This window comes from Saccoglossus kowalevskii, chromosome 1 (assembly GCF_978046115.1).
Source record: "Saccoglossus kowalevskii chromosome 1, keSacKowa6.1, whole genome shotgun sequence".
Taxonomy (NCBI): Eukaryota; Metazoa; Hemichordata; class Enteropneusta; family Harrimaniidae; genus Saccoglossus; species Saccoglossus kowalevskii.
In genome coordinates, this window is record NC_140641.1 from 4,857,346 (window position 1) to 4,883,352 (window position 26,007).

At 34.5% G+C, this 26,007-nt stretch overlaps 1 protein-coding gene across 1 annotated transcript in view; it reads right to left on the bottom strand.

The window, feature by feature from the left end:
• Positions 1-3,919: 3,919 nt before the first annotated feature.
• The window catches only part of LOC144349700 (uncharacterized), a 35,547-nt gene continuing 13,459 nt past the window's right edge, over positions 3,920-26,007 (bottom strand). The window contains exons 8-23 of the mRNA XM_085502937.1: positions 23,325-23,546; positions 22,495-22,698; positions 21,679-21,906; positions 20,862-21,077; positions 20,271-20,558; positions 18,093-18,227; positions 17,537-17,837; positions 17,252-17,355; positions 16,076-16,239; positions 10,750-10,851; positions 9,688-9,793; positions 8,723-8,795; positions 4,939-4,996; positions 4,486-4,556; positions 4,225-4,300; positions 3,920-4,111 (exon numbers count right to left, since the gene is read on the bottom strand). Coding sequence (XP_085359063.1) covers positions 3,920-4,111; positions 4,225-4,300; positions 4,486-4,556; positions 4,939-4,996; positions 8,723-8,795; positions 9,688-9,793; positions 10,750-10,851; positions 16,076-16,239; positions 17,252-17,355; positions 17,537-17,837; positions 18,093-18,227; positions 20,271-20,558; positions 20,862-21,077; positions 21,679-21,906; positions 22,495-22,698; positions 23,325-23,546 — 2,540 coding nt within the window. The remainder of the gene's footprint in view (positions 4,112-4,224; positions 4,301-4,485; positions 4,557-4,938; positions 4,997-8,722; positions 8,796-9,687; positions 9,794-10,749; positions 10,852-16,075; positions 16,240-17,251; positions 17,356-17,536; positions 17,838-18,092; positions 18,228-20,270; positions 20,559-20,861; positions 21,078-21,678; positions 21,907-22,494; positions 22,699-23,324; positions 23,547-26,007) is intronic.

Below are 26,007 nucleotides of genomic sequence, written 5' to 3' on the forward strand. Positions count from 1 at the left end.
CAATAATCTAGAATGAAATGTATATACACTGTAGTTAGCCTACGTACGTCGTCTTGTTGCTAATTAATTTGTTTCAATTACTTAAATAATTAATTAAAGTCCCACTCTATCAAAATGTAATTGTCCACCTATAACATTTCTAAACCGACTTATGAGGTTACCTTCTGGTAACATCAGCTATTACACAACAATTGTCTGCTTGGATGTTTTATTGACATGAGCCAGTTTTTTTCACGAAACTGGAAGGTACGCGTTCTGAAATACATGTGGGGTTTGTTTTGACTCGTATTATGAGTAATGCGTTTGATTACTTACATATTACTTAAGTATTTTTTCACATTTTCATTTTCTTATAAATATGGCCTTGTACTGTGGTTGAGGCCCTCTATGGTTGAGAACAGTTGCTTTATTCCTCTTTATTTCTTGACGCCGAGGACGCTATTATGAATGCCATGGTTACTGATTGGCCTGTTCGGTAGGTATTCAAATGAGTCTATTGACAGCTGCCTGATGTATTTTGCAACATCAAAAAATTTCTCCCTTATTTTGAAAAGCCGATTACTGTGTGGATCACACGTTAATATTTCCGGCGGGACAGCGTGTAATTTTTAGTACAGATCTGTGCTATTGTGTGCAAACAAGTGTGTTTTCTTTGATCCTTGACTATGCTCATTATTTCTGATTTCTGTTCACTGTGTTTCAGGGATTTCGGTAAGAGCTGTTACATGTGTTAACCCTCTGGTTAATACATAATCTCAATATTTATAAGAATATATATAATTTTCATAAATATATCATTCATAAACATGTACTAGTTACTACGCATTGTGCACATGCATGAATAAATTTGGTTAAACAATTTTTCATGTGAAACTTTGATTGAAAATGCATTAGTTTTTTGGCAAATAGGCGAGTTCCTAGTGGGGTTCTGATATTATCGCACATATTCTCAGCAGCTAAAATTGTCATTTACGTGCTCGCAAGGGCTGTGGCCTTTACATTTGCAAAAATAGTTTCAATAACAACTTTCAATAAAAACAGCAATAAACTACCATTGCGTAAGACATGGTGAACATATTTAAACGTGGTTGAGCATCGACATTTTAAATACATCGATCCCAACGTGTACAGTTTCCGCTCATGGGATTTGCATATCAATTATTAAATAAAGTACTAATTTGCATATCGCCAGTACAAATACAGGTAGGTCACGTCACAACTTTTGCAAATCGACAGTGGGAATACTAAGTATATTTACAGTGAACTGTACTATATATGTAATAACAATACACATATATATATATATACAGATGATTGGTTTAAAAAATACAAAAGTGTAGATTGTTATAGTTGTCAATATGTTCTCAGTTAACTACAATATTTTATGCAGTCATTGTATTTACAGTACACTGTTGCTAGTTACACCTGTAATTTGATTAACTTGAGTTCACAAAAACGTCAACATATACAATTTTATCACAGTGGTTAAATTATCAACGCCTATTGTTGAAGGTGTAATCTGGAGTATCAGACGTCACATGCGTGCCACGCTTATACTGTCTTGCGTTACATTGTTTTTCATCATTACTATTCTCGTTTACTTTGTGTACTTTTAAAAAGTCAACCAATCAAACCTTCGATCACAAATCACCTTCTTGACAGAAATTAAACCTTATGACTCTTTAAATTAAACATTTAATACTCGGTCATGATTTGCATGAGTTACATCTTGTCAAACCCTTACTAGGCGTACAAATATGACAGAATGAAGTAAAGTGGAAACGGTAAAGTTACTTTAACGGGAATTTGACTTTTGTCAGAAATTTTATCGCTTTTCGTATCAATGTTTTTATTTAATAGTACGGTGTTTAACTACGTGACGTTTTCTTCAATTGCATGGCCATTTTACCTAGCCATGTTTTTGTGCAGCGAGTGTAAACATCTTGCGTTCATCCCATAAGCAAACATTGCACGCATTAAGTGATATTGAATACTGCAATGATAAGCTATTGTTTTAGTTGGCTTAGTAAAACTACAATAAACATAAGAAACTATGCTTGTTATAATGTATTCCGTTTCTGAGTGTACACTATTTGCGTCTGGTAGTTTTTTTAATAACACTCAATGCATATAATACTTGTCCCAGCTATATTCAAACTATAGTATAGGGAAAACATTACTATATTGATTATCTTATTAAATTATAATCTACTATCTGTCTGTCCACACACACCAGGTTATACGCATATGTTGCATTCTTGTTCAACTTTTACAATAAGTTTTACAATTGTATTTTCGTTAATAATTTATTTGTCATTGCCTTTATTCTGAATCCAGGTTGTGTAATTTAGGTTACTAGAAACTAACTATTTACACAGCGATTACAAATACTTATTGCAGTTCGTTAATTGCAATTATTTAGGTGGCTCACAATCAAATCCATAACTAATGTTGAGCTACATCTACTGGTTATATAAATGTGAGTACAATGGTGGATGTTTTCTAGTTATAATTTGTAGAGTATACCAGACGAGTTTCATCTTTGAATATATCAAACTATTAAATTAATCTTTAAATAATCTCTTTGATCTGAATCATGCCAAACTGTTAAAACTAGTCAACAACCTACAATGCACATCGACAGACATTGCACCAATCAACACACATTGTTTTGCAAGTATGAACAAATTGGTATGATTATAAACATGTAACAGTAGAGAAAGTCGCATAAAACAAAAGTTATTCAAAAATACAGTAATGTAATCTAGAAAAAATATAATATAATAAATTGTAGTACGTCTTGAAAACATTAACTATCAAACATTTTTCCCAATAAAAATGGCTCTAGTTGCTACAAATACAAAGGGATTGAATACGATTCTAAGACTAGTGTTATGAATACGACTGTTTTCTGAATATGGCATTATCAGTTTGCTGGCTGACGTATTCCGTAATTCATATGGAGCGCTGAATTGTTACAAAAATTAGTTAAAACAAAAGGTACAAGCCAAATTTCACATTCAGATATATATTGATGATAGACTTTCCATCAAAAATCCTGAATTTAATGATTTATATACCAATGATATACCCAGTTAAACTTAAAAATACAGAGACAACACAATGGTGAGCTGGGATTAGACCGTCGTGAGACAGGTTAGTTTTACCCTACTGATGAGGGTAGATCTGTGCCACGAATTTCACTCTATGGTTCAGCTTTCCCCAGACTATGACAATAAATTTGATTTTAAATTTACTGAAATAAATTGTTCACATATTTAAATCAATTATTTTACTATTCTTCTATATATACAAACTTCGTCCAACTGTTACCTATTTGTTTGTTTAAATATAATCACATAAAATGACTCGATCTTACTGAAATATTGTTTTAGACATGATTACACTAAATAAGTGAAATGTGATTTGAAGACTGAGAGTCGAGTAGTCATTATTTCGTTGAAATCGTTCACGCGGTAGAAACCGGCGACAATTAAGCATACTATTATGAGAATTCACCAATAAGAGACCGTCAGAGAGTAATATAGCATCTCAAGATGGCGACGTATTTGACATTTCTTCTAGGTAAATTTTGTGATTTGGATCGTAAATTCTTCTTTACGACTTGTGTTCTATAGTGGATGGTTTGGTATTTTACTGCCACTTGGCTGGCAACTACACTCACAAATGTATACAAAATTTCTCATTGGAGAAGGTCAATCATGTTTAGTCAAAGCGACGTAATATTATTACTATAAGATGGATTTTGGGATGCAGTCAGTAAAATGTACATCAGTGTCAAGTTTAGATCTACTATCGAACAGTATGCTAGTAAAAACAAAGAAACTATTACAAAAATAAAGTTACTATTGGCCCTTAATGTACATGTCGAAGAAGTGATATCAAGCTATCACTTTAATTATATTATTACTGGTTGTTCTCCAACACGTGACTTTCGTCTTCGAACCCATTGGTCGACCTTGTTCCTATTCCTCTTGGGACATTGCCGACAAAGCAGAAGAATAAAATTCACAAATTCGAAGACGGATATAATTGATATTCCAACATAAAGTCCCAATGTTCCACCAATGTCGCTGAGAAGGTCTTCCCACTACAATAATAACAGGAGTGAGGTTAAATATACACTATGATATATAGTTCTGGTTTAATTTTTTTGTGTCAAAATGTATTGTCCAGCAGAATAGTTTGTTAAAATAAAAATACCTTATACGCAGCCTGTTCAGAAACTGACTCGTAGTTTAAAGTCTCAAAGTATATTTCCAGTCGCACCAGGTTAGATCTAAAGAATATTACAGAAAAACGATGAAAAGTTAGCTCTAACAGGTTATATATAATATATATAGTAAGTACACATAAATACATGGTCTATTGTGTTTTTATTTGTCAACTTAATATATCAGCACGTGATTTGTTAACATACAAAACAAAAATGAATATAATAGTCATAAAATATTTGTCCGTTACCTCGCTGATTGCATATCATTCACGTTCTTTAACTTCGAATGTTTCCATTTTAAAGTTTTTAGTAGCTTGTCCTGAAAAAAAATTAAAATGTATTTGTTCATCCCTAATATCAATAATTACAGTGTTTATGTTTTCAATGCCATATTAAGGCTATTCATCAAATGCGGAGCTGCTATACTTCGACTATAGACACCATGTCCACTGTCTAATTGTCCCTGTTTTACCCGACTACATCCACTTTTGACCGACCATTTCTATTTTTTATACTCAAAATTCATAATGATCATTTAAGTAAGTAAGTAAGTAAGTAGGCATGATATATATCTCTAAGTACTATATCGAATAACATAAATACGTGTTGTTGTCTAATGAAGTACTTGAAATGTGTTTTCTTCATTACGTAATTTCATAGTAATTACTCTATTATTATATTACTGTATTGTTACTACATACTAGATACACATCTGATGGCCACTGCGACTGGGATGAAGTTATGTCATAATTGGTTTCCCTGTAAAATAAATGTTTACATACATATAAGCAAAATAATGTTATAGAACTGATGCATATTTGTTAATAAATGCACTGTAAATCTGTGTGTTTCAAAATATGACACATTTTTGTCCCCTCTTTAAAATCCCTTTTTAAACACATTAAGTGTTTTTCTTAAAATCGCAAATGAGTTATTTTACAACACTACTGTTTTAAAATAAAACATTTGTACTGTTTTGTGATAAAACATTTGAAGTGTTTATAAGCTTGTCCCCACTTTAAAAACACTTAAAGTGTTTATAAGCTGCATAATTGCGAGAAGTGTATATTATGAAAACACTTTTGGTGGAACATTTCAGGAATGTTTTTGCTCATAACACATTAGAAACACGTTTTTAAAAGTGTTTCCACCAGAAACATGTATATAAAGTGCTTATTATCACAACACTTTTAAAAGTGTTTTCACTGGTCACACATTTCTAAAGTGTTTCCACCAGGAACATGTATAAAACGTGTTTATTATCATAACACTTTTTAAAGTGTTTCTACTAGACACGTAAAAAATGTCTCAACCGAAGACATGTTTTAATAAAGTGATTTCACTGGTCACACATTGAAAAGAGTTTCTACCTGAAATGTGTATTGAAAAAGTGTTTATCATCGCAGCATTTTGAACAGTAAAAACAATATTGACAAGTGCTCGTAACAGAGACACAAAATGTATTTACATTGATAACATGGTAAAAAAACTTTAACATTATCATTTTTGAAAACAAAATGTATCAAGTGATTTGCTTCATGATGAGGCACTATTGTACAGTAATCATAACAAACGATAAACAAATCAAATAATCAAGTAAGAATGTATTCATAAATATAAACATTAATAAGGTAAGTTCGAGTGTATCATTTAAGAAAAACAAACATGTATATTTCTTGTAAAAGATATTATCAATCGCGTGAGTAAGTGTGTTTACTAGTACTGAAATTCAAACCTCTCGTAGATATAATACCCAATATTTGCGAAAATTGAAATTTCAAAACAGATGAGTAATTAACTGAAACGAACAATAACATCTTTGAACCCTTTCAGTAGTAACCCATATTAACAGGACAAAATTAATTCGCAACATTAGCAGTTTCATCTTGTTCGCTACAATCGCTATCTTAAATTCTGAAAAGTATAATATTATCAAAATGCAGTGAGTAATATTCAAATAATTATCATTATTGTTTCAAACAATGCGATATAAGATGAAAATATTATTGTTGTTATAAACTAATGCGCATGTAATGAGAAGACGGGAATATGACCACAAACAAATTGAACTGGAATTTCCTGTTCAATTCTGCAACATTTCTATGATTTTATTTGGTAATTCAGATCTTGATTTGGGGGTCGTTGGCATGGACGTAATGGGGTATGGAATTCTCTGGTCCTGTAAATTCATGAACTTGATTTAATCAGTTATCCCGCACATGAAGAAATGAATGGAGGCCGCTGCAAATATCAATGTAGTACACAACTGCCGACGCTGGCTTTATCAATTACAATTTCCACACGATTCGTAACGGAGTAACAATATCATCGTACCTTCAGATTTGTTTAGAATAGCTTCCAGTTCCCTTCTTTCTTCAGAAATTCAAAAAAGACGTCATTCGGTTCAAGTTGTTATTGCTTCTTCAACGAATATGCCACCTGTCCACACACTCCCGTTAGTATAATTTAATCATGAATGAGCGTGCGCACGACACAAGTTACCAGTTACTTGAACACGTTGCGTGTTAGAACACGTTGCGTGACACATTAATGTCAGCCGTCGTTTAGGAATGGTATCTCAAAATATTTGCAAAGAAGTAGCAAACTTATTTATTGTTCAATATTAGTTTTCATGTTGTATTTATTGTATTAATTAAATTTCTGAATAACAATTCATTGGTTATGTATTATTAGGAGCTCGTTTAAATTAGGCGACAATTTGCACATGTGCGTGGTAATCACCATAATGGAATTCAACACCGAGGCTCCGCCAATAGAATAAGAGCTGTTAAGAAATTGAATCTAATGATTAGATTACAGGGAATAATTGCTTGTCTAGCGCACCGTCGTCCAGTTTACTAACTCGAACATTGATAACAACACCGTGCATGTTTAATTCCATCGATTATTAAACTTGTGGAAAGGTACATGGTATGCACACTAACAAAAATCGGTGAATTTATCGCTACATGCACAGTATGACTTGCTGTCAAATTTGACGTGTGTGAGTATTTATTTCCAATAAATATGCTGCATACAGTCGATAATAAGTAGTGTGTCTATTATAGATGCATAACGTAGACGGCATACAAAAGTGTCCTGTATTTAATCGAGTGTTTTAGGTTGAAACATTGCATGTTTGTTTGTTTTCTGAAGTGCCTCAAAAAAAACAGTTTCAAAGAAAAGTGCTTTAGTTACTCTTATTATATTTTGTACATGTCATATATGTAAACACATATGAAATATGCATAGTCGGGTGATTTATCTTGAAACATTACATGTGTGTTTGTTTTAGGAAGTGCTTCAAAATAAAACAATTTGTAAGAAAAGTGCCTTAGTTACATTGATGAAATTGTGTACATGTCGTGTACAAAAATACTTATGAAAAATGCATAGTCGAGTCTTTTACCTTGAAACATTACATGTGTGTTTGTTTTAGAAAGTGCTTCAAAATAAAACAATTTGTAAGAAAAGTGTTTTAGTTACACTGATGAAATTGTGTACATGTCTTATACATAAACACTTATAAAACATGCATAGTCGAGTGTTTTTCCTTTTTAGAAAGTGCTCCATAATAAAACAATTTAACAATTTGGAAGAAAAGTGTTTTAGTGTGTTACTCTCATGAACACAAATGTGTATTATACATTAACACTTTGAAAACATTAATAGTTTGGTGTTTTGGGTTGAAACATCGTTGGTGATTTTGCTTTTTGAAGTGGTTCAAATTTAACATTTGTCGAGAACAATAACATGTGAGAATGCTCAGATGTGATTGGAACTACAACTAATGTTCACCAAATGCAGATTAATAAAATCCGTTAGGCAACGAGGTACTTAATTCACCACGTGTCTATATTTTTAGTTGTACTTGGCAAGACCATATAGGTTGGCGCGTGACATCGCATCGCATCATTACGTCACATGATTGTCTAGTTGGCATATATACCATAATGTTTCCTCGCGAGTCCAGAGACTTTTCACTCAATTTTGTATAAATGTGTATGCATTAGTCCTTAAATGTTCTATCAATAAACACTTTAATTACACATTTATGTCACCGTAAAACACCTATGTTTCATTTCAGAAAAGTGTATTTTTGTGTGTTTAATGGGGGGGTGGTGCTAATAAATTATTTTGCAATTCAAATTAAACCTTATACCTGTAAACTATTATATGGTACAAAGGATGTCACTGTTCGATTTACGATAATATATTATAAGGATATGTGTATTTTTTATACCATTATACAGTGAAAATGAGGTCAAATGTTACGCATTTCATATAAGTAAGTGTGTTTCTCGACGTTTGTTTCTTAAAATGCCGAGATGATATGTTATGAGTTACAACAATGGCCACGTCCATATTTTGGAAACCACGTTAACTTTTTCAAAACTCCACTTACATTATATCTAGATGTTTAATTAACAATTTGTGTTAATGACTACAAGTTAATGTTATCTGTTGGTGAAATGTAATACTTACTTGCATGGTGAAGGACAGCTGCATTTAATTTTACCGATATTATTCAAATATTTGGTCAACTGTCGACATAACTCTGTTGAATAATTGCAACATGATATATAATATTATATAACATTTCTCAAATAAATAAGCTTTTGAATCCATGTCATTTTATAGTGCGACTTTCTACGTATTATATCAATATGATTCCTATTGTACATTATTGTTAGGCGAACTACCTGATATCGAATGTAACTTTTGCGGTTTGTTGGTTATGTCCGCATTGTACATCATATCAGTATTTATTGTTTTTGTTATTTTTCAGTAAATTATGTATAAACAAATATTATTGAAGACTGCCCGAAATATTGTTCGTCTGTTTATAACAACATTTTGCCTGCAATGAGAATCAAGAATAGATTGTTGTCTGCTACTAGATATATAATTGTCTCCCGGCCAATCGTAATTGAGTAGACCATATTGACCATGACTACTTGACTACATATGTAATCGTTTGCTACGTCACAGATTCGGCTCGTCGCCGTATGTCCACGGTCACTGGTTCCCGGCGTTCCTTGCGAGTAAGACGAACGTAACTAGTAATCGCCATATTGTTCCACGTGTCTGAGTGACGTAATTTGAAAACATTCCAAGTTCCTTTCTGAGTAAATGTGTCTGTAATACGACAATAAAGCCATGCTCATACATTCCGCCTGCGTAGACTTACGTATTTACATGTTTCTGTGTAAATTTATAACAAAAGAAACAGTTTTTATACGCCTAACTTACGAAAGTAAAAAGAAACCCTAAACGGCCACGAGCGTAAGCGCTGACGTCAAGTAACCAAAGGAAATAGAACAAGCAACAACAAAGTGATGGACCAATAAAAATGCAGGATTCGTTACTAGTCTCTTGGGACTTGGTATGCCATAACACTTGAGGAGGGAACCAGCCGAATGTGCGCGTCAACACTCAACCTAACATACCTTGCGTTTTATTAAGAAGTTGACAGCGTGGTGCTTCAGTGAATATGTACTCAGCACAACCACAGTAGCGTATCAATGCATTTTCTGAGCATGCCTTCTCACATGACTAGTAACAAAAGTTCAAAATATTAGTAGTATTACAACGTGACCTATCACGCGCAATAAAATCCTGAATAAAACATAATATGGTAAATAACATACTGTCATACAAAACTTTAGTAAAACACATTTCTAGACTGTGTTAGCATGGATATATAACATACGAGGTTCAATTACGTGGTCAGAACAAGACAGATGATCATAATGTGGTACATGCGTTGACACATTAAGCAAAATATCGTAGTACAAATTAACACTATATGTGAAGCTATATCTGATAAATGATTAAGAACACATGCAAATAAAAACAAGGCCACTATTTGCTCTATTTATATGGTCATACCAAGTTTGAATGCAATCGGCCTGGACATGCTTGAAAAACGGTTTATTAGTAAACAAAATGGCCACCAGTTGGTAATTTTTAAAAAACATCGAGAAACAAAATAACATGCATAAGAAATGCATCATGGGGCATGTAAATTGTAGGATTTAATGTTTAAATGTATGCAGAAGAAACGATTGCTGGCATCTTCAAATGCAGTTAAACAAGCAAAAGCGGCTGCCAGCCAAAAATTGTTAAAAAGCTGAAGAAATCAACATGTATATATTATTATGTCTCGCCTGAGAACTTTGAAATGAAATGCGTACAACACTAAACACATTATTTGCAAATGAAATTAACAGGGGTGCAGTCGACGACTCAATAATAACGAAACAAATCGACATGCATTCGTGGGCAGTATATATGTAAAATACATGTACGCATGCCCATGAAACGATTGATGGCATGTTCAAAACTTGTGTCTAATATTGCCACTAATCAGTCAAAAGTAAAAATCGATGAGTTGCGATATTTTTGTACCAAAATAATACTTTACAACAAGCATCAGGATGAGGCCATACTTTCTCAGCTATTACTAATTTCTATAATTGAACACAATGGAATTATGAATACATACTTACCAGCACTGAGTATGAAGTGTTACGTTGCTTGTCATGCACAATTTGTTCGGTGTGTCCATGTGTACAATTGCCATATGGCCATGCCTTACGAGCTGTGTTTTTCTGAAAAGTGTGTAGCATACCAAAGACGTGCATCAATTATATTCAAATATGTCAAATATATGTTGCGGGTATGCAATGCAATAATCAATGCTAACTATTTGGTGTAAGTTAAAGCAACATAACCCGTCCCAAAACATAATTTATGTGTCAATTTAGACGGTTATTGCCATAATGCAACCATTAATGAGAAAACAAAGTCACTTTAACATTCCGAATGATTTGGTAAGTTGGTATTATTGGGAATAGTGTTCTAGAGGTGACAAAAAATTCAATGACATTGTAATCAGTAACTATTACATTTGTATTTACTTGATGTAAAAGAAACACTGTTAGTATTTAATATAACAATGTGCATCACTAACAAGTGAATTAGTGTTAAAAAGTTCCACATGGTATAATTCATCGATACATGTGCTAGTACCACATGACATTTTTTATTTATTTTCTAGTTTAAGATGTTTCTTCTGTGAAGTCATACATACAGTATTCCGAAAAATACAGTAGAAAATATTTACAAATATTTGATAATTTATTGCTTCAAATTGTTATAATATTTTTGGCAGATTTGCTTACAGACGGTAAAGCTCCATTGCTTCACCAGTCACTGTACTGCCATATGTTCACAGCGCCACGCAGCTGCATTTGAACTGTGATTTAAGTCGTACCGTATGAAAATATCATTACTATTGCTTCTAAACACGTGTCTTTTATAGTATGTTTAAACGTTACCCACTGCATTTGTAAAAATCACTCCACGCAGAATTCAGGCCAATGACCAAGACAAAATAATTGATAAAAGGCAAGTTAAATACCAAACATCAGCACGAGCTTACGGACGCAGATAAATACTGCACGCCAAATAAATTTACAGAATCAATAAAATACAAAATTGGGCAGGGGGCTAACGTTTGCCTACCAAGACAGCCTCATCCCCCTGAGCAATGGATTTCGAGATCAAAATAAGGGGGGAAGCTTGCATGAGGCCGCCAACCTAGAAATGGATTTCAGGATGAAATCCAATGCCCGAACGATAACGGGCAACTAGTGGAGCCCCACCCCACCCTGCATGAAAATAAAACACTCAAAAGCAAAACACCTGAAAGAGAAATGAACGGTTAGTAGGGGTGACTCAAACTTGAACAGAACAGGGAGTGGTCCAGGAGGAACAGACGTTCTCGGTCTGCATCATCTGCTCAAAAATAAGATAACTTAACTGTGAACTTCTTGCAGCCCAGGGGACATGAAATGAGGGACATAGGGAAACGTAGCAAGCAAAGGCGGCAGAGGAATGATGGTGAGAAGGCATTAATCTGTGAAACACAGGGGCCTGTGGGACAGCCATGTGTGGTCAATGATACAGGTGACAAAGGTGCGAACACCAGTGGAGCAAGATGCAAATATATGCAGGTGCTAAGGCAACAAAAGGACTGCTTTTTGGAAACGACGAACCTGCAAACGTGATAGATAATCATCAATAATGTTAATGGGCCAACGAATATGTTCAGCCTGAAATTAGTGGCTGCTAGAATGACAAGGCCGTGAGTGACAAGTAGACTCAGACTCGTAATAATAAATGTAAGTAACATTTATCGAGCATGGGTAAATGTGTTCATGAGAAAGCGGGCTTGCATGTCCAATTCGATTCGATTCGAATTAAAACACATATTTGATCGTGCAGCTAGGGCCTACTGTTTTGTGGGGTGCTAGTGGTATGCCTAGACGTGCCATGGTTATTTCTGAATCGGCAGTTGGTAAGTCAACAGCGAGGAAGTCATCAAGCAGATGGACGTTGTCATAGTTGTTTTCCACGATCAGGTGATCAAAATTCTTGGCACCCGTAAGCCAAACGCACAAAAAGTAGTATATCTCCTTCCAATAAACTTCATATAAATGCCATAAGGAGGGATAAATCTAGATGAGCTTGAATGCATCCACCATATCTGTTTTGCATAACATGGCTCAAGCACCAGCTTTATTAATCACGGTGATAGCATCATCTTCTTACAGAATAACCAACACTCCCACAAGTAGAACAATAAAATAGAGCAGTAAATTCATATTACGCTTTAACAATAGTGCTGCAGCTCTCGCCCAGAATTCACGACAATACTGATAGAAGGTTGCACCACCAAAACGGGAACTCATTTCCACAATGTCACGTTCGTGCCATCTAGCTATTGTCGGCGTAAAGTATAGGCATCACGCATCACGTTTTTGTAAATAAATTCAAAAATAGACAGAGAACACGAGAGTTTGTTACCCGGAAGGGCATTCGAAGTGACAACGTGGCGTTGAGTCGCACTATGATTAAATCCAGGGATAAGTAGGCAGGCTAGATCAATGTTCTTACCTGTCAATATATCCCGCCGAATTGTCGATAAAACGAGCTCCATATAGGCTAGGTCCTCTGACGAAATTCCCCAGTAAGGCAAAACCCGATCGCGGCTCATGGAAAGTCACATTTGACGTCGTTGTCTGTGTTTGTGATTTCGTTATTCAACTTCCGCTTGGAGTAGCGTTCATTACATCCTGTGAAGCTGGTCGAATCAGCTGAGGAATGAACATCGAATTTTGCGACGCAATTATCTAGGACAGACATGCTATCGACGTTTACAAGTCATTGATCATGGATCAGGGGTTATTTGTGCAGGCACAAATGAGCAATTAATTCTTTGGTTTGTGACCGGAAACATAGTGCAGAAGAAAAAAATCTCATATGGTTTCATCTATGTCTAAAACAGCTAATGTACGCTGTCTCGGCATGCGCATACAAATCAATCTTTATTAACACTTAATTCATCCCCAGAAGAGAAATAGTTCCAACTAATGAACAGTCAAAGTTAAACTGTAAATAGCTCCGTGCGATCAGAGCGAGTATTATAAAGGTATAGGCTTTGCATAATAAGTGAATGTAATTGCGTGTAGGTCGATCCATACTTTTACCAAATATCAATAAAATTGATCAAGATGTATGAGAAACTATGACATATATGGAAACAATAGATTTTGATGTGGGTATTTAAAAAAAACATGTGAGAACACTATACTTGTAAACAAAGGGCACTGTGAAAGTTTACTGTAATAGAGACAAAATCTGAAAGATCGCTTTAAAAAGAACAAAAAATAATAAACATGTGAGGACACTATCACCGTAAAAACAGCTGCTTGTATAGAGCTATCGGTACTCTCTACATTTTTTTACGGACAAACGTAAAATTTATTTATTTCAAGTTAATTTTTCCAGAGATTTTGGAAATGCTTCTCGGGGAGAAGACACTTGGAGTCGTGTGCAAATAGATTGTTTACAAATAAGATCACATCGTAAGGTTTTCTGTCACGTTGTGTAGCTCCAATGCATAAAACAGCAAATTCATATCTTGAATAAAACTGACAAACTTCCTTGTCGTTGCTGTCGGGTGTTTTAATCCATGGAGTGTAGCCTTCTGTTTTACTGCTCGTGGCGTCGCAATAGCGGTGAAGGTCAGTACAGTCAGTTAAATGATCGTGAATAATTTGTGAACAAAATAGTAGTGATCACTGTTATTATTATTATTATTATTATTATTATTATATATATATATATATCGCAATGTCTGGAACTGAAAAAGTCAACGGTTTTCTATATTCGCGCTTGAAAGTAGGCCGAAGGGTCCACAAACTTGGCGGTGAATACCGGTATCAGGACACTTGTTAAGCATCGATCATTTCACACGTATTGTTCTGTTCAGTCACCTAAAACAAACTGTCTTACGCTAATCACTTATTCATCCTTTCAAAACAAAGACACACATGGAACATACATTTGATGTTTTTAGTCGCTGTGTAAATAACTTCCATCGTAACATATAAAATGATTATATATTAAAACTTGCAAATTTTCAAACCTTCCAATGAAATGCTACCAGTATATTTGGCGGCAGAATGTGTTATCGCTATATTCAAATTAGGCTATTCACCCAAGTCAACTATTTGTTCAATTCAAAAACCACTAAGTTATAAATTATTTAATGCAACAATTAGCTAATTAATATGCATGGAAGGGCACCAAAATATAATCAGCACATCTACTTATCATATATTAGGTATGTGCCAAATTTCATTTAAATTGAAATTGTAGATCTTGAGTTATCAGTGGAATAAATTTGAGTCACAGAGTCACAGTCGTTTTATGGGAGCTAAAAAACAAGAAAATCAAACATCCCATACTTTTACTGACATAAACCTATTTTTGGCAACAACAAGTAATAATTCATTCTCAATACAGCTCTCGTTAAACATGTCATAAATTCTGTTATTTAGCGGGATGCGCCAATGGAGCCTCTGATAGCCCCATGATTGACTGAGATACTCCTATATATAGAGAACGTAATGGCAGAATCCAACATTAAGATACTTAATTGAAATGTAGTCGAAAACTCATCATATAAATATATGAAGATGAAGTGATACTCAGGTTTGGAATTACCACAATTTGTTTAGCCCTTCCTTAAACTCACAATTAGCGCTAATAGTTAAACCATGATTATTTCGTGCTTTCACTGTTTTAATTTCGCTACCCTCAATTAAGAATGAGTTATACAAGCATCCAATCGATTTATTGAAAACAATGACATTTGGTTCTTTGTATTGAGAGTAAGCCTCAAATTCTTGTCAATACATTTCTATAGACATTGCTTTGTCCTGCAAAGTATCACAGTGTCATGACCATAGACTGACAGATGAGTTATCTAGTACTTGAAGGTCACATTTTTTAGAGCTAAAGCTGATAGGTAAGTCATCTAGAAACGGGTTGAAAGAAGTCTGCCTGTTTAACTCCACATTAGAATTACAATTGCTATGTTAAACTTCTTTACAGAAAACTTTATATTTTATTTGACAATGTTATCAATTAGGTGAAGCAGTATGAAGTACAATGTAATATCGTACTTGAGTAATGTCAGACGCAAACCACCATGCCAAACACTATGAAACGTTTTTCGAAGGTCAATAAAACAGGCACTAGCTAGTTAGTAGTTGTAGTGTCTGAGTTACTGACAGGTGAAATCTATTCTCGGCAACGGTATGTCAGTGGACGGAGAGATGATTTAGTAAATGCGCTTTGCAAAAATATTTTGTTGAATTACAAGCTCTCTCAGAGCACTCAGAAATAAATATAACATTAAAATTTAGAGTAGACAAATAGAAAGAGAAAAAATCGCATTACTCGTAAACTATAACACAATACCTCTTTTATTGCTATGGAAGTGATCGTTCCAGGTTTTACAGTAATACCTTCATCAACTGGGAAAGACAAAATGTCACGTGGGAGGATTGAAACCCTAGCACCTGAATCTTGTCCGTATATACTGAGATACTCTTCTTGTTCAGTAAAAAGCGTTAATTGTAAACCTGAAATGAACAACAAAAATATTTTAAAAATCAATGCAATTATGGTTTGAATTTAGGGAATGGACGTCTGGTATGGGTTCAATGACAGTACTCATTGTTTGGGGTTTAGGACTGTACTCACCGGTTGTATTCATAGCCTAGTAAATATGGTTTGAATTTATAGACTTGACGCATCATTTGAGTTTATAAACTGGACCTATGGTTTACATTCAGAGTCTAGAAAACTAACTTGGTTTGAATTTATAGATTGAACTCATGATTTGCATTCAGAGACCAGAAAACAGGGTTTGAATTTATATATTGAACTCATGGTTTGCATTCAGGGACTAGAAAACAAGGTTCGAATTTATATATTGAACTCATTGTTTGCATTCAGAGACCAGAAAAGAAGGTTTGAATTTATATATTGGACTCATGGTTTGCATTCACAGACTAGAAAATAAGGTTTGAATTGACATACTATAAAGATGGTTTGCATACAGAGACTATAACCATGGGTCGAATTGACAGACTCAAGGTTTGCATTAAGAGACTATAAACATGGTTGTAATATACATACTGGACCAATGGTTTCCATTCAGAGACTAAAAGCGTGGACCGAATTTATAGACTTGACTCATGATTTGCATTCAAGAAACTGGAAACTGCATTTCGGGATGGAAAACATATTTTGAATTTAGAAGCCAGTCCCAATGTTAGTATTTGACTCGGTGTTTCGATTTGACAGGATTTGTGCATGTTTTAGATAATGAACCAGACTTGAGGTTTGGATTTGAAGTCAGAAATTGATTTGAGAAATGAACCGGACAGTGATTATGAAACTGTCATGCCAATGGCAAATGTATTTTACTTTTTAGCAACTGAGCGTTTCATCGGTTAATTACATCTGTTTTAAAATTGACAAATTTCATTTGCGCATTATTACATTGTAATAACGTTCCAATCACCAGCTTAAGTTTGTATGGTATTGTGATCCTTTCCGCCTTGACAATTTAATTTGTTCATTACGTACCATATTGTGGCCCTGTTCCCATAACCCACTTTATCTGTTCATCACTTCCAATATTAAACTGAAAACAGTTTCCATAAAAGTCATCCTGGAACTGTGTGAAGTCACTGAAAGTATAAATACTCTTAGTTCAATTCAGGTCTGTTCAGTATCATCTCATTCATTTTGAAATAACGTCAATTGGTTATTAGCAATTTAAATATGATATTATACCACACGTCATGTTACATGTTTTAATGTTAAACATTCGGGACTACATAAGTAAAAGATGACAAAGAATAAACATACCTCGGCCCGCATTGCTCTGATGCAAAAGTGCATTGCAAAATAAAGTTGTTTTTTTGATGCCCATATCTGGAAACTTCTTCTCCTGTCGGTTTAAGTACATGTCTCAGGTCACTATGATCTGGTATGTTGCTAAAAGTCTTGAATCGGGTCCAGTCAGGCGGATTTTCACCTTTGACACGATGAAAACGGCTGTCTTGATATATATTTTCGAGGAAGCGATGATACACTGATTGATCCAGCGTGATATCTTTGAAAATATCCAACCACAATGAGAGACGTTTATGTCCGAGTTCTTCTGTTTCTGTAAGTGACAATTCAATAATGTTCTAATAGAAATAGGTGTTTGGAGATATTACAGTTGAACGATAAATAATAATAGTTAGTCAAACATTTTTCGAAAAGGAGGTCTTCAATTGTAAGATGAGATCAGATCAGATCAGATCAGATCAGATCAGATCAGATCAGATCAGATCAGATCAGATCAGATCAGATCAGATCAGATCAGATAAGATAAGATAAGATATGTTATATCTTTTTGGAAAAATCATTTGCTCACTGTTCTCTGTTGAAATGCAATCATCTTCATCAGATGCGTCTAGACAGTCTTTGATGATATCACATACTCTGTATGGATGGAGACATTCGCCGGATTTACATTGCCACATACCAGATGGACAATTATAGGTGTTATCTGATGAAATGAAAACTAGAAACATATGTGTAAGTATTTTTGTTTGTTTTCGAAGTCCGAAATAGGAGACTATTAATTTGGTGCCGACCATGTGTTCGTGCGTCTGTGTATCCTTGCGTCCGGCTCCATTTCTCATACATGCTGTGACCAAGCTTAATGTAAAGATAATATATAAGGACTTACATATGCACGTCAGTGTATATGACAATTTGCTCAAATATGGCCGACTGGTGGCCATTTTTATCTAATAATTCCTATTTTCATTAACGCTTTGTATCATGATCATGCATATTGGGTAACAGGAGTACGTCAATTAGTTTTTTTTTAATTTAACGACTGGCGCTCCCATTTTGTATCTATTCATGACTAATACATCATATGATTCAGCTTAAAGTTTGCACACAAAATACTATCCTCACAGATAGTATTGTAAGTTTTGATTACATTTGACGAACTGGCCAGTTTGTATAAAATCGTTTAATCCATCGTCAGAAATGAACATTAGAATTTGGTCAACTAGCGATTTCCTTCCCCTTCCAATGCTGGGTCTTTAATTACATGCAAATTTATTCAAATAAACAGAAAAAGTTGTTGATTTCTATAGATCTTTTGTTCCTCTCGATTTTCATGTTAAATAGCGCACAGCTTGGGATTGTGAACAATAGAGGATGAGGTAATCTTTTGTTCAGTGCATATACTGTATTACTACAGTCATCAGTTAGAATAATTGTGACGAACATGGCGCATAGATGGGTCAAATGTTGCTGCTACAAGAGTGCTTGGAGAAGTGAATAAATCTTCTTGATGTAGAAATAAGCACAAACGAATCTCAGGATATGTGGCACTGGTATACGGTATTGCTCAACTCTGGCGAAATCTTCTCAATGTAACTTAGGTCGATGTTACGTAACAGCGAGGACAATGACTAGCTTAAAGATAGGTGACCGTTTTTTGTTTCCACCAATGACCCGCCAAAAGGAAAACACCGGTCTTTTGTTTCTATCCATTGAGTCCTCAAGTGGGGATAAGCCAAAAACAATGAATATTTACTAAAGCAGATCATCAATACAGACCGAGTATGCCGACACATGCCAATGACAGAAAGGAGATGGCGATAGTAGTCCTAGAGTTTGAACAATTCTTGCTAAGCTTCTCTAAATACAGCGGTTCATAATACAGTTGTTGTCACTTCCTGTTGCTAATCCAATTATAAACTAAATTCTAAAATGACGAACTGCACTCGATAACCCTAAATAATCGACAAAGTTAAAAGAAAATTTGGGCTACGAATATAGCCGCTATGAAACAAGCAAAACCAGCTGTGTGTGCTGTCACTTCCTTGATACATCAAGAGCCGATCAAACACTGAGTATCTAGATCCAAACCATATTAAATCAGTTTTAAAATCACATATTTCGCCTAAAATTACCACCACGCATCTGCTTAACACAGGAATTCCTTGCAATAAGGCACAAACAAGACACGAATAGTTAAGGCAATATGGGCATTTGGGAAAACACTTTATGCATTAAAGATTGTTATCACAGGATTGCTAGGGTTTTCGGCTATCCATTTCAAGCCGACAAAAAGCGCATATGCAACTCTATAAACATTGACAATTAATGTTATGTCTATGGCGTCTGACTTGCATCCGTTACACAATAGATATGCAGATTCGGTCAAAGGTCGGCCATCTTGTCAGGCTATCTTTTGCAATACGCAGTCTCTAAACATGTCCAGAACTCTTTATCGAAGATGGACAGGTCGATTTCATTCAAACTTTGATTCATAATCATGCATTTTGGGGTACAGGAGCACACCAATTTGTTTTTGAGATGCAAACATTACATTTATCACTCAATAAAGACAAATATTTTCTGAACAACAGAATACCTCAGTATAGCCACAAATAACCCCATTAATTGTGAATCGCTACTATTGATGGGCTGTGCATTCGCATTGATTGTTTTATTCCCAATGCTAATCTTGTCATGAGGCATGCCTATCGTATTTAATATTATATTATTATGAGAGTGTACTTACCTCCTTGTAAAAGCCGTTGATAGTAATTTACATTAGCATCAACTATCAAGTCAGTATTCATATTATCGGCGGCAACGCTATATACTGTACATACGTGCGTGACATCATTGTAATCAAATGATTTGCATGCAAACGCTTTCCGGAAGTAGCATCTATTTAAGCATGTTTCAAGTGAAACATCAGTATAAACTTCTCCATCATCCGATATAAGGCGTCTATATTGTCTTTTGTCGAAAAGTGCAAACAGTGCACGTTGTTTTATCTTTTCAATAGGGTCGATCAGTAGCTCTGTAATCAATAAATAATGTTTGATATAAATATAGACCCGTGCATTACAGTACAATACATGCTGAATCACTGTTCGAATTCAAGTGTGAGATAAACACATTAATAAAACACTACATACTGAACAGACAAATGTACCTCCCCATTAGTTTAACATGGGTAGTAATAACAAATGGCTTTGATTACAAAGTACACATTATCTCCATATTTGTCAAATGCGGATTGAATATACTAATAAATAATTTGTCCATATTTCTTTGCCATATGCCTGTATTTTACAATCAAGTAATGTTCACTTTCACATACCTTTGCCAAGTACTTGCACCTCGCATAGTTGCAACACTTCACTATCGACCCCTTCCAATTGCACACTAACATATCTGCCCAAAATAGGAACAGAACATGTTCTCGGTATTTTCTTCCAATTCGTAATTTGAGGGACTACTTGTTCACCACATCTTAAATTCTGTTTTGGATCTTCATAGTATCCAACACGTACAACAGCTCCAGCTAGTCGCCAATCTACGTTAAAAAGTAAAGGTTCGCATAAACACAAAAAACAGCAGTTAAACGTATAATGATGTTACAGTTGTTATTTTCATTGGGTCTACTCACACAGACTAGAATGTATAGGACATATATACAGACTGAATTTAATTTGCCAGTTTATAAATTATAAATCAAATAGTTATTAGAACTCCCTCCCTACATGTATTGATACTGTGAGTACGCAATGAGTCAGACGAACGTCCACCCAATATTGATACATTGATTAATATGCAATGATGTTCCAACTAACGCTTCATGCCCCATCCATGTCACTAATAATAACATATATATAGTCATGCATATTTAACAGGCGGGACTGGTATCAAATAATGTTGAATTCGATGAGCTTATTTTGCACAATAGGGCCATACGCCTTAAAAATGATCATATGTGTGTGGATACGTATTTAGATGGGCGTAATAAAACATATAGTTACATGTGTATCATTTACACTATAAACTTATAAACATACAACAACGAAGGGTCTATGAAATTTATATATAATAAGTGTCAATTTGTATAGCACACATTTTCTGAATAGTGAATTACATTATTACAAATTACTACTACATACTACCATAGTCGTGTCTATTATAGATATACACTTTGTACACGTAGTGAATACCACCAAGATCAACTCTCCACCATGGTTCACTCTCTTCAGCACTGTGGAAACACGTTCCTGAATGAAGATCGGGGGTGGTGTCACCATCTACGGCTTTATCAGCTGTATTTCCATACCAAACACTGCTTTCATACGCAGACTTATTTAACGCCACATTAGAAAGTGTATAAACAAAAACTGCAAAAATAAAAAAACGGGATGTAATATCAATAATGTATACCTATATATCATGGCAGTTTAGTCTAATAATAATTCGATATTTCCTTACTTTGTAATAAACATCCTAGTTCTCTGGTTTATGCAAACATACTGACACACTATGTTTAAATAATAATCCGAAAACGTTTGTGAGTTTCAAATGCCAACTGAAACTCAAATGTGATAAAAATCCATGTACAAAAATGGCTTTTACTCGTGTATAGTGGCTGAGAAACGCCTATGGTTTGAGTTTATTCCCAAACTAGTAATTATATTACTAACGCATACTCGAAACCGAGAATATGGTAATGGCTGAAATTATCCCTATATCAATTTCTTCGCTCACAGAAATTTGTTTTATTCTGTGTCTAATGAAGATTTGTCATGTGAAATGATCTCGGTTTGAATATATTACCGATTTAGTAATCATGTAACGAATCCATCCACGTAACCTATGTGTTGAAACGGACTGTGATATGTTGAATCGGGCTGGGTGAGCCGGAAGGGCAATAAGTTAAATTATCAACATGAAATATTTTAAATAATCATGCTCTTAAACACGATTACCTTTTCCAAGTACTTTCACTTCACATAAATGTAATTGATCTGTTCTGTTCTTTATCTGAATACTGACGTATCGTCCTACAACATCTTCACAGGAAATGACAACTTCATCAATATTATCACGCGTCACTGTGCCACATAATATGTTACTTCCGTTCAGCGACTTACTATTTCCAACTCTCACTTCAGCTCCAATTAAACGGTCACCTATAAACATATATGCCACACATACAATCTTTCGTTTACACAATTTTCACAATTACTTAATCAAATTCCCAGGTAGTTTGTATCCGTAACAACTAATATACATCCAGGCCGATAGGTCGTTCAGTGCAGGCGCTTCCTAGTTGTATCGTGTATGACTGCGACATACATTAGGTCTGTGTTTTATTCACCCATAAATCACGTATTCATTGAATCAGTTACCTTCTCTTTACTCGTTTGGGAGAATCTCTATAAGATTATTAGTTATATTTTTAAAATATAGCTGCCTTACAGCAATTTCAGGTTTCGAGCCTAGTGTGGATTATTAGAAATATAACAAAATTAACATCATCAAGATTTTATTAATGATATCGCATGGCAACAGTTGTAATGACGACCATCTTTCCCAATGACTATTATATTATTGCACTGGTTGCATTGTCATAGATGAGATATAACTGTAGCTGAATTTAGGATATTCACCAGATCTCAACCTTGAACAACATGCCAAATTTGAAGGTGATCGGCCCAATAGCATATACAAAAAGCTTGACGAAATAATGATGGAAGAGTATTAATTAAAGGAACAACTATAGTCAATATAATTTCAGAACGTTATATGTACTTACTACAGCAATCCTGTCTATTGGTAATCACAATATCTTGTATTTCACATTGATATCCAATATCAACTCTCCACCACGGTTCATATTCTAACTGAGTATGCATACAACTATGATGAGAGTAATCACTACTTTTATCGCCGTCTACTGCTTTAATAGCGCTTCCATCTCTATACTGACTACTTTGTTCAGCATGTTTACCATATGCCACATTTGAAGCCTTATTTACTGAAATTAGGAGTGTTTTTTATTCGTCAGTGGGGTTTCATTATTTACATACAACTATAATCCACGTTTCATGTTATATAATGTGTCAATAAAATGTGATCTACGTGAAGTTTCTAATGGATTCGGCTAATGCTTTGTTTTCTGTTTCGTTTTCATGTTCCAAATCAACCTTTATTGCCCGTATTCGAAAGCAATATTTGATAATTTATTGAATGGCCAGTGCTCGGAGAGGACGACCATATCTTGCTTGTGTAACTGAATCTGAGTTCAAATTTCAAATACATATATATGTGTCACGTGACCATTGTGTGACATGTCGCATGAATCACATGCATGTTCTGATTGGATAATCTTTGATAGATGGTGTATGTTTTACACTTGAATTAGATAATAATAATTACATAATTACTTAATATTATTACACCATGTTACCTTTAGAAATAGCGTTAGATAAATACGAAACAATTCGCGCTACTTTCAATTTGTCAAGTATCCGCATATGACATCAATCTGAGCGTATGTATGTATGCGTCTGCGACATTTGTGCAAATTTAATAATTTCGAAATCTCTCAAAAAAGATTTATATGTTTCTCTGCGACCCGAGATGCTGTTAACCTCTAGAGCAATACAATGTATAGCTGTTGACTTTACACTTGGCATTAGCAGATATACCTCGTCAGTAAGTGTAAATGTTTTACTACGCACTTGCGGTAATAGGCAATGGCTATGTCGATGTCTATGGTCAAATGCAATTTAGAGAAAGTCCAAATTACTCCAAAGAAGTACATTTGCAAATAGGAGTGTCCTGTCAGAAAGTGTATATAAACATGTATTACGTCACAGTGGTCATAAATATAATAGAACAACTAGCATACACTGTCCCCTCTGTATATTAAATGGTTTCCAGTGTTTTAGTACGGTGGCCTACAAGCTACATCACACATGTGTATTTCATCAGGACAAAATTACAATATTGAACGGCAAATCTAATAAGATAACGGCAAAACCATTTTACGGTAAAACTCCAATATTGCAAGGCACACTTCAATTCTGTCAGGGCAAAACTGCATAATTTCACGGCAATTTTTTTCTTTTCCTTCAAAATCGGCAAATAATAACACAATAATATCACAATGACGTAACTACAAATCATTTAGAAAAACAGCGAAGAAGCGGAAACTATTAAAGTGTTATACAATGTTCCACTCTACCAGAAATAACAGGTACATTGTCGAACGAATGCGGGATTGAATGATATTCGAGTAGTCATTATTTTGTTACCGATTATACGCGTAAATTAGTGATTGACATGGATTGACACCTTATTACGTCATTGGCCAAACTGAAAATTATTGTGTTATAAGTATAAATCATATTATCTTGACCAAAAATAATCGATTCATCTAATGTCACTTATTCCGATTCCCGGTTTTATAGACAATCTAAATATACTAAAGTTCAGACCAATTCTCAATTACTACAAGCAATTGGCTATCGACTAACTGCACACTGTTGTCCGACTACTTGGCCATGATATCATCCTATTACTTTTATGACTGAGTAAACTCGTAGCTAGATCGTCCTAGAATAATAATATTATATGACGTGCCAAAATACATCCCACATATTTATGCCAACCTTTTGTCCAATACACACATCTAATAAATAATAATTCTAACAAACAGTATGTCAATATTGCTTGGAGAGCGGGTTCCATGTCATTTGTTTAATAGTATTCATGCTAGTACTGTATTCATGCTTTCTACTTTTCAGTTTTAATTTGATTTTGATTTTAATTATTGTTGTCAACCACACCAGTATTGTCAAAACAATAAATAACTTTCACCGTAATACAGCGTAGTGAATTGGATGTGCGTCAGCTACGCATCTAGCACCACTTAGATTTACCAGAACTGGAATGTACTCAGAACAATGACAAGTATTACAGTAGTAGTATGAAAATTGAGTGATGACATGATGGAACCTGGAAATACAGACATACTGCAAAAAAAATTAGTTTTTAGGAGTCACAAAATCTAAATCAATCACAATCACAAGTGTCGGGTTCTCAATGTGTCTCCAAAATGATAGAATAAGAATTGAAACCTATCCGGTGACGTCCATGATAATAAAATGAGACTAAAAGTATGTATTGCGAAATGGTTCATTCGGCGATATTTACTCAACTAGTGGATTTCGAGACTTTGATATGGTGTATCAACATTTTAAATTAGTATCTTGCTTACAAATAGGTGCTATCAAAATATGGTTGTCTTGTACTGAGAAATGATATTTCACGAAATAGCATCCTGGTCTCTATGACGACAGTATAAGTAAAACACTGATAAAGAATAGAACAGTGTTCACATAAGCGAAGTTAATTGTTATCAATTATACATGAAATATCCACGCATATCCACTATACTTGGAGCTGTAGAGCCAATAAACAAACAAGCATAT